This window comes from Amphibalanus amphitrite, unplaced genomic scaffold, assembly GCF_019059575.1.
Source record: "Amphibalanus amphitrite isolate SeventyFive unplaced genomic scaffold, NRLGWU_Aamphi_draft 000366F_arrow, whole genome shotgun sequence".
In the NCBI taxonomy this organism is placed as follows: domain Eukaryota; kingdom Metazoa; phylum Arthropoda; class Thecostraca; order Balanomorpha; family Balanidae; genus Amphibalanus; species Amphibalanus amphitrite.
This window is the reverse complement of record NW_024881860.1, coordinates 197,799-211,613: the sequence shown is the minus strand read 5'-3', so window position 1 is coordinate 211,613 and position 13,815 is coordinate 197,799. Positions and strand designations below refer to the sequence as shown.

At 54.3% G+C, this 13,815-nt stretch overlaps 1 protein-coding gene across 1 annotated transcript; it reads left to right on the top strand.

Moving 5' to 3' along the window:
• The first annotated feature begins 3,668 nt into the window (after positions 1-3,668).
• Positions 3,669-13,745, top strand: LOC122389638 (ankyrin repeat domain-containing protein 40-like). Its single transcript, XM_043381842.1, has 6 exons — positions 3,669-3,852; positions 5,312-5,437; positions 10,604-10,749; positions 11,084-11,398; positions 12,223-12,356; positions 12,810-13,745. Exons 2-6 carry the CDS (start codon positions 5,313-5,315, stop codon positions 12,993-12,995), a joined length of 906 nt encoding a protein of 301 aa, XP_043237777.1. The 5' UTR covers positions 3,669-3,852; position 5,312; the 3' UTR covers positions 12,996-13,745.
• The last annotated feature ends 70 nt before the right edge of the window (positions 13,746-13,815 follow it).

The window sequence follows — 13,815 nt, the reverse complement described above, 5'->3', positions numbered from 1 at the left end:
GAACGAGCGCCGGTGCCGCGGCTCGACGTCGCCATGGAAACGCTGGCGGCTCTCGACGCCACATCGATGTCGAGCACAGACTCGACCGGCCACGCTGGATTAGAATCGAGTCTCAAAATCACGTGACCAGTTGGCTGTGGGGAGACAGGCTCTTCGCGCGGTCACAGTGACGCGTGAAAGGAAACACTAAGATGATGATGGTAAAATTTAACAAAGTTTAACAACACTGACAGTTAGAGGCAAGGGCTCCACCTCCGTCACGACCCGATGGTTGGGGGGGGGGGGGGGGACGAAGGTCGTTTGAAGTCGATTCTTTCCATGCAGGCTGCAGCACCCATAGGGTGTGCACGATACAGGTTTTATGGGTCATTTTACTAAAAAAAAAAAAAACTCAATGGGCAATGGTCATACTCACTTAGTGATATGGCCCATGCTCCATATTTGGATGGAGTTCAGGCCGAGGTCAGGTGAACTTCAGGTCAAGCAAGGTCAAATTCTGGTGTTGGCCTTTAAGACTAAATAGGGCGTCTATCTGATGCAGTTTTTTCAAGGAGAATCGAATGGTGCTACCCTTATTCATGCTCTTTTAATGGTTCAAAATTGTTTTTTATCAGATATCACCGAGGCTGAGTTGTGTAGGTAGGTATTACCCAGGTATTACCAAACAAATTCAGGCATGTCGAACAAGAACGTCTAATAAAAATGCTTCATATGATAAATGAATTTCCTATTTCGCCCAAAGTCAGCTGCATTTGTCCAACCAAATTCCGGACAGGACATCAGACATAAACGGAATTCCGAAGAGTTCCAATCGTCAGCTACCTATACTGTTACCTATCGGTGTTGGATAGTTTAGCGGTGGTCTGTGATCAAAGTCACGCTACATATCTGAACGTGCGCGCATTGTAAAGAAACTTTGCAATCATTTTTAAAATGCTGACGACTCTTGACACGTGCATGCTGCGTAGTGCATGAATCATTTCAGAATTTCTACAAGGTCCGAACCAGGTCCGATCATTTCATGCGTAACTCTGCTTAGCATTTCATTCATCTCGAACCCACTACAATTTTTACCCAACCATTCTTTTCTTCCATATGTTCAGCCAATAGAGGTATGCATAACAATATAAGGCATATTTGATGCGTTGGACAAATTATTACAGGGTTGCTAATTGCTATGTTATTAATTCTAGTTACGATGGTAACATCAGCAAGTAGAGGCGTAGGTATTGCAAACGAAATTTCTACCGCCTTCTATTGCCTTTAGTTCGTTTGTAATGCGTGACCACTTTGTTCTGGTACCCTCGGCGATTGTCTAACATTCCATGGCCTCTCTCACAGTCCTCAGGATCCTATGAAACTCGACATTTGCCAGCACGTAGCCAACAGCGCACCATTTCAGCCACTCTTACCACTGAGACCGTTTTCCAGGTGACCCGACCTCGCAGCGATGTGGAGGAAAAAGGTTGCCCAGGCGCTGCTGGCCATCGTCCGCATCGCAGTGCTCGTGTTCGCCTTCCTCTGCCTGCTGTACGTCGTCAAGGACCGCTACGACACGTTCATGAAGAACGGCATCGTGATGCGCCGCTACATCTCCAAGTTTACCGAGCCGTGGTTCGAGGTGGCGGTCTGCTTCGGCCCCAAGATCCCCGGAGACCTGGTGGACGAATACATGAACAGGACGTGGACGCGCTTCCCGGAGCGTTACGAGACCTACAGGAGCTTCAACAGCCAGTCCAACCGGACAGAGACCTTCTTCCGCGGCGCCATGGCCGTTGACAGTGTGGCGGCCTACCGGCAGTTCTTCACGGAGGGCAACTTCAACTGGACCGACGGCGTGTTCGGCATCTCGTCGCTGACGCCGTCGTTGCTCAGCCAGTACCTGGATGGCATCCGGCACCGCCTATCCATCGCCGGCAAGAACGTGCCGGATACGGTGCTACGCCACACCGACATCCCGTTTCTGCTCGAGTACGCCATCTGCCGCAACTATACCTACAACATCACGTTTCCGCGGGGTTACTCCGACACGCTGGAGCACCAGATCTACGTCAACGACTCGGTGTACGAGGCGCTGTTCGGCATCGCCTGGTACGTGGACCTGTACGTCTACCCACGGAGCAACTTCACCGAGTTCCCGCTGATCGCCGACCACGTGCCGTACCGGGTCGACCTGCGCTCGCACCAGCTGCTCGACGTCGTCGGCAAGAAGACGGAGAAGATGATGGACGACCACCACTCGGTCACCGATTCGTCGCATACGCACGTCAACTGCCTCACCTGGTGTCTGGCGCGCGGCATGCTCGACAACGTCACGTGCATCATGCCCATGCAGATCCCGTACATCTACAACACGTCTGAGCGGATCCCGCACGTGGACGTGGACGCGGCGGGCGCCGACGGCTCCGACGACCAGTGGAGGGAGCTCTACCCGCCGGAGGCCGCCTGGCCCTGGATGGCCAACTACTCGCAGCTGCCGCTGTGCCGCTCGGCCGACGAGTTCACCGCCACGTTCGAGCGGTTCGCGCAGGTGTACTTTCCTCGCGGCTCGAGTCGCTATCCGCTGACCCCGCAGTGCGCCGAGCAGTGCCCGCACCGGTGTGACGAGTACTCGGTGGTCATCCACCCGGCCGGCACTGAGCTCGTGCCCAGGAAGAAGAGCATCGATCACGACGATGACGACGAGGAGGAGGAGGAGGAGGAGGATGGCGATCATCATGACGAGGACGACGGTCACCATGACGAGGACGACGACCACCATCTGATCGAGCACGAGTCGGTGCACAGCGTAACGTTCCACCTGTCGACCACGCTGACCGTGTCCAAAGAGAACTGGATCTACGGCGCCTGGGAATTCTTCATCGACGTGTCCGGCATGACCAGCTTCGTGATGGGCCTGTCGGTGCTCGCCATCCACGACTGGGTCTTCCTGTTCGTCCAGTGGGCGATGCAGTTCGTCGGGCTGGAGGAGGCCGACGAGATGGAGGAGTCGGAGGGGGAGAAGGATTGGGTGGAAGAGCTCCCACAGGAGGATGGAGACACTGAGAGGCGTGCAGACACACAGCATAGTCCGATAGGCGGCGAGCAGACATCGAGCACGGAGACATCGCATTGCTCTCTGACGGAAAATGCCCGTTTACTTACCGTGCGTACATAGTGACTGCTGCATGTCCGTAAAATGGGTGCTGATGTGTTCTGTAAGTTCTTGAACTTGCAGGCTGCAGCATTTGATTATTTGCTTGTTGGGAAGTTGGTAGCGGCCCACCATCACAATCATGTAAATAAAGAGGGGATGGAACTGTAGAATTCAGTACAAGTAGGTGAATAAGTTCCAGTTCAATTCGAGTTCAACGAACGGGCTGGAAGTTGGAACGGGCTTACAAACCAACGCCAAATATGACGCGTCCTATACAATGCAACTGTTCTGCTGTTCCATTAGCAGCACAAGCAAAATATTGCATGGAAGCTTCCTTCCTTTCTTTTGACAAAAATATGTGCTCCATAGTTTAAAAGTTGTTTTTAGTGTGACGTTTTCTTAATTCTATTAATTTAAATTTCTATTCACCCGGTTTAGCCTTGCCTAAATGAATTTCCCTTTTCGTGCTTTTTTTTTGCAACATTTCCACAAGCTACACATACACGTATCATTGAACACGGTTCGAAATAGATAGCAGCACGAGCAAAGCACGAGGCCGTTATGTGAATAAGAAATAAATATCGTCTCTAGCCGTGCTATTGTATGCAAGATTGTATGTACATTTATTGCTTGTACTATAACAATAAGTCTCCCACATAACATACCTATCACAGTTCTCTATATACCGTGCATATCACATCACGCAAGGACACAAGGTAGGTTTTACACTCAGTTAATTAATTTTTATATTTTTATTCCATTTTAGCCTGTATCTCAACTTGAATTTCGTCTTTTAATCATAACTACATTTCATCCTATTTTCTTTGAATTTAAAGTGACCTTCTCCTCGATAATTAATTGGAAATGCAATAAAAAACAAATATTGTAATTGGCATTAATAATGCCCAAGTTAATGCCTAAATCAAATGCACTGACTTGAAATGCACTGACTGCACTTGGTCAGCTTAAACTGCATCCTGTTCGGCTTTTGGTAGACCCTGCCATCTGTTGGGGCCTAGGATATTGATAGGTATTGAAATGTTACAGACCGATTTTCAAATTGCAAGTGGCATTTTGATTTAAAAAACCCATTGGGAAACTACCGTACAACCAAATTTCATTGACCTAGGTTCAACAGATTACATCACAATTCACAGGTCAGGTTTAGGGTCATATTTTCATCATTCACAGGCCTCGTCCTAAGGAATGCAGGTAGTCGTTAAGCAGGGGTCACAACTCACAGCTCACACTTGTTCAGTTGTTGTTTGCAACCAAGGGGAGGCACTATACCTGGAGATGCTTTCTAATCAACAAAACCTAACCTAACCTAACCAAACCTGACCTAACCTTACTTACTGTTACAGCCTAAAACCTACAACCTAGCACCTAAGACATACCACCTAAAACCTACAACCTAACCTACAGCACCTCTCCTTGGTTGCAAGAAACAAGCATGATGCCTGCTTTACTTAAACTGGAATGTATTATAGCATGGAGTAAAAGACATGTTATCAAAAATCATTGATTGGTCATTAGTTGCCTAATACTTATATTGCTAAATGAGGTCACTGATGCCAGGTCAGGTCACAGCAGTCAGGTTGCTAAGGGTCACAATATCACTGACTGTACTAGGGAAGTAGGTATGATGCATGTTTATGGCCAATATTACATCTCAAATTCAATGGTGTGGGTAAGGCGACCATTAGGGCCAGTTTAGGTCATGTTCTGGTGGAGATCAGGTCAAGGTCAGAGAGCAAACAGATAAAAGAGGTGCCCAAAAACCTGTCAGGACAAGACCGACACTATGTCTCACATTGCCTCTAAAGTCCTGCCATGCTTGCTTGTGCAAAATACTTGTCACACTGGCATGCTTGTGCAAAATGCTTATTACCTGGGTCCGAGTCACATTTATTTTCTAAGGGCTGTTTAGTGTTTACCTTCTAACCCAAAAGGCAAAAATGATGTAAAGTTTCCGAGAAAGGATGTTCACAAGAAACAAGGTACCTATCTGTAGTGCTAAATACTGCCAGCTGGTAGTGTGATAATTCAGGTAGCAATCTGTTTGTGGTCTGACCTAACCCCATTCACAGACCGTGCACTACCGTCTGTTTGTTGGCTGCAGCCAACAGAATCCTAGCCCAAATAATCCCCTAACCAATCCCTATCTTTTGGCAGGATGAATGAAGAGTCGGTGCGGGAGGAACAGCTGCGTGAGGCGGCCTGCGTCGGAGATGTGGAGGCGTTGAACAAACTCATCCAGCATGGCGTCAACGTTAACTCCAAGAACGCCATCAATGGGTGGTGAGTGTTTGCCGGTGTGGGACAGCTGCTCCCTGTTGCCTATCTCTCGCTACCTCTGCTCAAAGACCGAGTCTAAATACAAATTTGTATTTCAACACTGCATTTCGCATTTGTAAACAAATTGGATAGCCATTTGTTTGAGAATAAAGTACCTACTACATTGGGGTTCCTCAGCGCTACATAAAACAAAATTATTTATTGAAACCTTTGCAACTAGATATGCCTTGCGGTAACAACCATTCGCATTCCAACGCAAACTTCAGGCTGGCGCCGGAGTCGGATCCTTTCCGCGGATTGCTCACAGCGTTGAGTCAGTCCGCGCACTACACAGCATTGCACAACATTCGGAATTCGTTAACACAGCCGGATTATGTCAGACTGGCCCTTTCGCCGCGCCGCGGCCGGTTCGCGGTAGGCTCTCAGAGGGGTCGCCCCTCCGCTGGCGGTGACGGAGGCCGCCTCCAGAGGGCGCGGTCGGCCGGTGACACCGTGACCGTGACCTGGTCGGCGTCCAGTCCGTGCCAGAGCAGCCTCTCGGCCGGCGTGGGGCGGCTGACGGCCAGGCTGTACGGCGGCGGCTCGTCACCCGGGTACGGCGGTGGCGGCGCACTGTCGGCAGCGGCGGTCGGGAGGGGGCTCTCCGGGCCGACAGGGAGGCGGCTGTCCGGGTCAGCCGTCTGTAGATCGGCCAGGTTGTCGCAGGAGACGCTCTCGAACAGAGGCAGGTCCGGCTCGGGGGAGAGCAGCTCCCCGCAGCGCACGGCATGGACGGGCCGCGGGGCGGCGGCGGCAGAGGTGGCTCCCCTCACGAGCCGCAGCCGGCCGACGGTCACCAGCCGGGTCACGGCGCTCCGGCCGCGCTGCCGGAGCGCGGCGGCCGCCTGGCGCAGCGCGGCCGGCCGCCGCAGCCGGCGCAGCTCGGGCTCCGGTCCCAGCCCGTCCGACTCGAGTACGGTCCACTCGGCGTCCCGGTCCTCGGGGGCCGACTGACGCCGCTGGCGGCGGTCCGACACCTGGCGACACCAGCGGCGCGCGAAACGGCGCGCCAGGGCCGCCTCCGCCAGCGGCCACTCGTCCCCGGGCGGAGAGGGGCTGCGGGTTGGCTCCTCCGGTGGAACGGGGCTGAGAGTTGGCGCCACTGGCGGAACGATTCTGCGGGCTGGTGCTGCTGGCCGAGCGGGACTGCGGGCTGCTGCCACTAGCGGATCGGGGCTGAAGGCTGGCTCCTCCGGATCAAGTACAGTCTCTCCGGCTAGATGTCTGACGGTGTTAGAGGCTGGTTCCACTGGCTGATATGTGCTGAAAGCGGTCTCACCGGGCGGGTCGGCACTGTTCCGCCGTTCGGGGTGCCGTCGTGGTTCCCCGGCCGCCGAGTAGACACATCCGTCAGCCTGCGGCAGGTCCCTCAGCAGCCGCCGCAGTCGCCAGGCCACCTCCAGGCCCTGGGATGGCGGCTCACACGGCATGGCTCCCAGCGGGCCGGGTCAGGGCTAGGTCACTGCGGTCACACCCTATCCGCGGTCTCCGCCGCTGGAGGCAGGTTCTCTGGAGGTCCCGAGTCCACTCGTAACGCACGCTGCGGCGCGGCCGGTCTGCTCCGGTGGCGGTCTCACGTGGCAGCCGGTCCGCACCCCACTGCAATACAAACGGCACCGCACACTGCGCAGATAGCGCTCTCAGCTGCAGCTCTGCCAGAGACGAGCGGGATGACGTCACCTCAGCGGCGGCCGCTGATTGGCTCCCTGACGGGAACCCGGCTGACGGCCGACCGGCAATACCACGGGGATGGGATCGACGCTGAATGATCATTCCAAAGGTTCTAAAAGATACCGTGTGATTCTGTATGCGGTCATCTGGTACCTGGTTGCTGTTAAGGGTAATGTGCGAAGTCACGCATCCAGTATTTCTAGCTCAATGATGTAAGAAATTACTTATGGAGTTTGAGCGAAGCGTGCCCAGCCTCCGTCAAAGCATCACCAAATAAGGGCTGGTGTTTCCTGATTTCGGTGTAAGTAAACTGGCATCTAACCGAGGCACCGGTCTCCACCCACGCACCTCGGGTGGCTGTCGATATATGCAGCTTACCGCATGGCGCGGCGCCTGCCGACAGGCGGGAGAGGGGAGGGGGAGGGGTGGTGCGCCAGTCGAATTGGGCAATTCCGGCTGGCGGACAGCACCGGGGATTCCCGGTGCCCGGGCACGCGGGCCACGGGCTCCGGCGGACGGCAGGACGGACGGAAGGCGCCGGCACGTCCGGTACGGTTCGGTGTCCACACCAGAATATCCATGTATGGTGGGCTGTGACATCTCCCAACCCGAGTTACCGAATGGTCATCAGACTCCGCTGGTAGGACCTCGATGACGGGAGAGGGAGTAGGAATTCCGCGTGGTGACATCACCGCGGCTGGCGGCGGGGCTGGATTTCCAGTTATATGGGTCAGCTGACCGACTGGCATTACATGAGGGAAACCCCAGCCGAGCTGCCTGGCGACTCCGGACTATTATATCGGTCAGCGGGGAGGGTGTGCTGTCGAGGTCGACCCAGGTTGAAATAAAAGTCAGCAGTCGTCCGCAGGGGACACTGTGTGTAGCGTGTTTGCTGCCGGCAGAGGCCCAGTGTGTCTGTACTGGCTGAATGACGTCTTGTTGAATAATGTTAGCTCATCGGTCGGCCGGATATGTAATATGTATCCACCGTTCCAGACATCCAAACTGATCCATGTTGTTGCAGATCGGAAAGGGGTATGTTGACTACTGACTAGCCTCGCTGTCTAGACACGTTCCACCCGCTTTAACCCTGAGTAGAGTGCAGACTTTGGCTTAGGGGACAGAGCTCCAGCTCCCATGTCTAAAGACTTTCTCCCGTGAATCTCAGACTTCGGCCGCACCCTGGCGACCTGTCCTGTCCTGCTGGGAAGGGCACAGCGGACAGTGCCACGTCACACGGGATTGATTACACTCGCGCCCGGGCCGCTGCAGTTGCAGTTCTGACAGCCGCCGGCTGGGCTTTTCGTCAGACGGACTGTTTGGTAGCGGTGACGGGCGGGCGTCACCGCTGCTCCTCTCCTCTCTCCGCTGCTCCCCAACTCTCTCCCCAGCCCCCTCTCTCCCCAGCCCCCATTCCCCTCTCCCCGGCCCCTACTATTCTAGGCTGGGCTGGGTGTCGCGGGTTTGCGGCTGGGGATTTTGATATCAGTGACCATATCTGGTCGCATGGAATCCTCGTTCATGTATGCAACATTGCAACCGTCTTTGGGAGCCAGCATGGTTGCATGACGTGTCACTGTTGTAGCAAGGCTTTTAGTAGTCTTTTTTTTCTCTCTCTTTAGAAAGGCTCACGAATGAAGTCGTTCAATTTCCCAAATGATTGGTATATTCGATTTGGAGGTAGGTTAGTTTGAATATATTTCAAATGTTATGTTCCACCAATATATCAGAATATCACCAATGTGATATTCTGGTTTTACCTTTATTAAAAGATGGAAACATCGATGTCTCGCAACACGGCATACGATCATTGTTAAAAATTATTTGCCTTTTCTGGGAGTTATTCTCAGCAGCAGTATGGGCATTAGGCATACAGCTGCATAGTGCATACTAGCACCTACCTACTTTTGCTGCATACCAGTCTCGATTGCGTAATACTACCCACCGATTGCTGTCGACCGGTTACACCATTGCGGTGACTCCATGACATTGTTGGCTGTGGTTACTTACTGCCACGTCAGCTCGCCGGTAGGTATGAGTGTGAATGACGTCACAGGGAGCCCGTGCCGGCGGCCGATCACTGCCTCCCCACCTCACATACACCTATCAGCCATTCCACTCAGATAGGGGTTTGGCTGACTGCGAGTCGGAGGGCTGTGACATATGACCTCTGTATTCCGAGGTCTGTGCTGTGACATATGACTGTGCTCGTGGGGTTGTAGCGTTGACTCCGTTTTGAGATATGGTGCGGAGTGCGGGTTTAGCGTCAAAGACACGGTGCGGGCTGTAGTCGCCTCGCTTTATGTAGCTTCGGTGCGGAATCGAGTACGGTGCGGATGGACCGAACAGTGCAGTCCAGTGCAGGTAGCCACAGGCCCGGACATGTCTGGCAAGTGCACGGTGCAGTATGCAGACATGCAGATGGCAGATTGCAGCTTGCGGGCCGGTGGACGGAGCGGGTTCGATCAACGGAGTGCGACCGTACTGTGCAGTGTGCAATGTGCACTGTGCACCGTATAATCTCCGTCACCCCTTGCACTCTGGCCGTGGATGGGAGTGTGATCACACCTTTCAACTCGACAGCTATTTCCGGTTCGCACTTCATATCACAGTCAAACAATGGTTGGCCTATGCTTGCCCAGTGCACACAGCTCACATTCAAGATAACCACCGACAGTCTTGATGACGCCTTCCGATACGGCAGCGGAGAGTCTTTGTAATGCAGATACAGAACGGAACTTGCCTACGTAACTACTAGGCTCGGTCGCCTCCAAGAAATTGACAAATGCTCCTTGAAGGACTCAGTATGGATGGAATGATCCCAGTGCGGTGCCTTTCCTCGCAATGCTTAGCAGTTAAAATGCAGCACACTAAGGCATGACGACTGCTAGTAGGTCACGTTTCCTATAATGTGTAATTTCATAGCCTGATAAGACTGTGACTTTGAAACTCCTCCCGTCCTCAGACATCCATTGGTGGTGTTTTCAGTGGTCGATGCTTCAGTGACGCCCTTGCCCCCCGACCCCTCCCTGTTTATCCCCAGGTCGGCGCTGCACTGGGGCTGTAAACGGGGACGGTTAGAGGCGGTGCTCCGGTGACATCCCCCTCCCTCTGTATTACTCCAGGTCTGCGCTGCACTGGGGCTGTAAGCGGGGACGGTTAGAGGCGGTGACAGCGCCCCCCACCATCCCCTGCTCCCGGTGACAGCTCCTCCCTCTGTATTTCCCCAGGTCTGCGCTGCACTGGGGCTGTAAGCGGGGCCGGTTAGAGGCGGTGCTCAGTCCCCCCTCCCTCTGTATTACTCCAGGTCGGCGCTGCACTGGGGCTGTAAGCGGGGCCGGTTAGAGGCGGTGACAGTCCCTTTCGCTTTGTTTTGTCAGGTCGGCGCTCCACGCACTGGGGCTGTAAGCGGGGCCAGTTAGAGGCGGTGCTCAGTCCCCCCTCCTTGTTTATCCCCAGGTCGGCGCTACACTGGGGCTGTAAGCGGGGCCGGTTAGAGGCGGTGCGTCTGCTACTAGCCGCCGGCGCCGACGTCTCTGTCACCAACAGCAGCGGTCAGCAGCCGGCGGAGCTGACCAAGAACCGACCGATTCTGCAGCTCCTGGGTGAGTTAGCTGCCGACGGCCCGGCGCGTTCGGCACTGCACAGGGGTTCAACGGGGACTTCCGTGGAAGCGACTTGTTCTGCTACATTTGGTATTCTGAGCGTGGCTACGAATGTTTGTTCAATGCTTGTCGTACAATGTGTAGGATACTCTCAGAAGGCTTAATTCTGGGCCTTTAACATTTCTCACTACCTTGGTGTTAAGCATGTAGCTCGTCTTTTTATTGATAGGTCGTTGGACAACCATCCACCCCGGTCACGGCGGTATCTTCGTCTACTGATCTCTATGTAGCCGTCTGTGTCCGTCCGTGTGACGCCCCATTCACCCTCCCGCAGGAGTGGAGCCCACAGAGGGGGAGTCTCCGCCGGACGTCTCCCCAGCCGCCGGCACCCCCTCCTTCCAGCCCTCCTACCTGACCTACCCGGCGTTCAGCGTCGACCTGACGCCCAGCCGGCTTCCCAACGGCGACAGTGGCGCCGCCGGTGAGCCGACGCCAGCGCCGCCAAACGGCAGCCTGGAGAGACCACCCGCCGAGCCGGCTGCGCCCGCTGCGGTACCGGTGGTTCCCGTGACACCGGCGGTAACAGGACTGGTGTGCTGCTCCTGCCGCGACCGGCAGAGGCCCGTCAAGGGCGCTATCCCTGACGACGGTACGTACCGCTGGGTGGCTTTGGGTGGGCCGGGATATGGTCCTTCTGAGTTGATACGTCTTGTTGCAAGGCTGCAAACAAAGTGACATGGGTGCGACTTTTCTAGAGATCCATAGCGCCGTTCACTGCTTGCGACCGATACTTTTATCAAAAGGTTACCCTATGCGAGTCTTTGTGGCACTTCGTGGGCTGTGGCGATATCAACGGCGTCAGTTGGCTGCTAGAATCGGGTGTTCAGCTGCCAGTTGCATTTGGTGGTCATTACAGACTGTTGCTACGGCCTAACGGCTAGCGACTGTTACTCTCTCCTGCCTGTTGCTGACTTCGTCGGCTATGTGCTTTAAAGAACTAATGTCTGCGGATGAAATGATGGTCTTACGAGTATGCGACTGTTCGGCTATCATGGCTGCCGACTGTTCATTCACGGTTGAAAACGCTCCCACCGTTTCTGTGTTATCCAGAGCTGATTAACTGTTGTACCTAATGTCACTGACCGTCATACCAAATGTGTATGTGCTGGTGAGAAGCCAGAACTTGTACAGAAGGTTTTATCCCTTTATAACTAACTGTCTTACCGACCGTGTCTGTGCTCCTCAGAGCCGTTCCTGACTTCTATCCGTTGGTATATAGTGTCTGTTCCATTCGCTGGTGCTAACTACTCTATCTGCTAGTGCTCACTGTTCTATCCGCTGATGCCGACTGCAGAAGGTTCTTTCCAGTTCCACTCGTACTGACTGTTCTTCCATTGTGACCGTCGTGCCGACTGTGTCTGCTCCCTGGAACAGAGCTGTTGCTGACAGCTCTCCTCCCTGTCTCCTCCTCAGAGCTGGTGCTGAAGGTGCGCGTGGCCGGAGTGCCCGCGGAGGCCGACTTTGTGGAGCTGCAGCTGCCGCTCTCCGAACTGACCTTTGACCGGCTGCTCAGGGAGTGCTGCCGAGAACTCAACATTGACGGACAGGTGCGGTGAACCCTTCGACACCGGGTACTATCTAGTGCGGACAGGGTGTCATACTGAGGCCATATCAGACTTAGGCAATGTTAGACTGTGTCACCATCAAAATGTGTCTGTGGTGGCCCGCTGCAGCATCAGGGAAAGTCAATGACCCTTGGCCTTGCGGTAGCTTTTGGGTCTTTTGGCTGTGTAGTGCGTAACTGCGTAATGCGTTCACTTGCCTCGTTGAGGAGCCACACAGTGCGTCATACCTTTGCCATCATCAGCCGATCTCGCTTTCTTGACATATTCAACAAGTTACACTGCTCACCAACACGCTCTACTGACATCACGCCTACCCTTACATCAGCCCACTATCCGCCTACCTCTCATACGCAGAGGTCCTGCCACCCTCTGACTTTCCCTCCCTGCCTACCGCACGCAACCCTGTGATGATCTAACCTCCCTTCCCCTCACCAGGTGATCGACAGAGTGAGGAAGCTGCCCAACACGCTGGTACGACGTGACAGCGACGTGCGCCGCCTCACCGACTACCAGGAGCTGGAGCTGGTGGTGCGGGGCACTCGGCCGGCCCCGGCCCCCGCCGCCGCCCCCGCCACCCACTCGGCGCCGGCCGGGCCCTTCTCCAGACCCATCGTCTACTAGGCGGCGGGCGGTGGGAGGAAGCAGAGCTCAGGTCAGCCAGTCGTAACACAGCTCTCTGCCCAGCGCGGCGCTGGGGTACCATATGAGTGAACTGCGCTCTGTAGAACTTTCGACGGTGCTTCAGTCTTCACGGGTCTGCCTTTGTACGTTGATGCATTCTGCGGTAGAGACGCTAGTCTATTGTCTTCGCATCGTTCTGCTATGCTATTCGCTTGCATGAGCCGAACGCTGAAGACATTCGGTTTGCAGCGCATTCTAGTGGGACTTGGGACTTGTGTTGGTCCGTTCTACATCTTACTGTTCGTTGAATGGTCAGCCGATAATGAAATCAATCGTAGACGCACCGCAAGTAACATCAGATACAAAAGCAAGAATGCTGCTCACGGACATGCTCAGCTGTATTGAGCTATGGTCATAAATCATTTTTTTTATAGCGGGCATTTATTTACATTGCTCATCACCGGTAAACATGGAATATGCAGAAAGCGTGTCTAGCTGCGGCACATCGGAACCATGGATGAAAACCATGACATCTCTCAGATGTGTTAAAACTAATTTCATATGACCCTGTGGGCCACCGTGCCGTTGAATTGTCTTTTTTTTCGACTTGTGCTACGATCACGATATGGCCGACTGTTTTGGACGAAGTATTAGATGACCATCTCGCGCGCTCGATGTGATGTGCCCTGTGTCTGCTGTGCCTCTGTGTTATCGCCGGCCTCAGTCCGCTGGTACACTCGGGGGCAGATTGATGTTCCACCACTCCCTACCCATCAGGCTCCCATGGCTCAGCACTGGCTGCTGCCAGTGGCAGCACTGG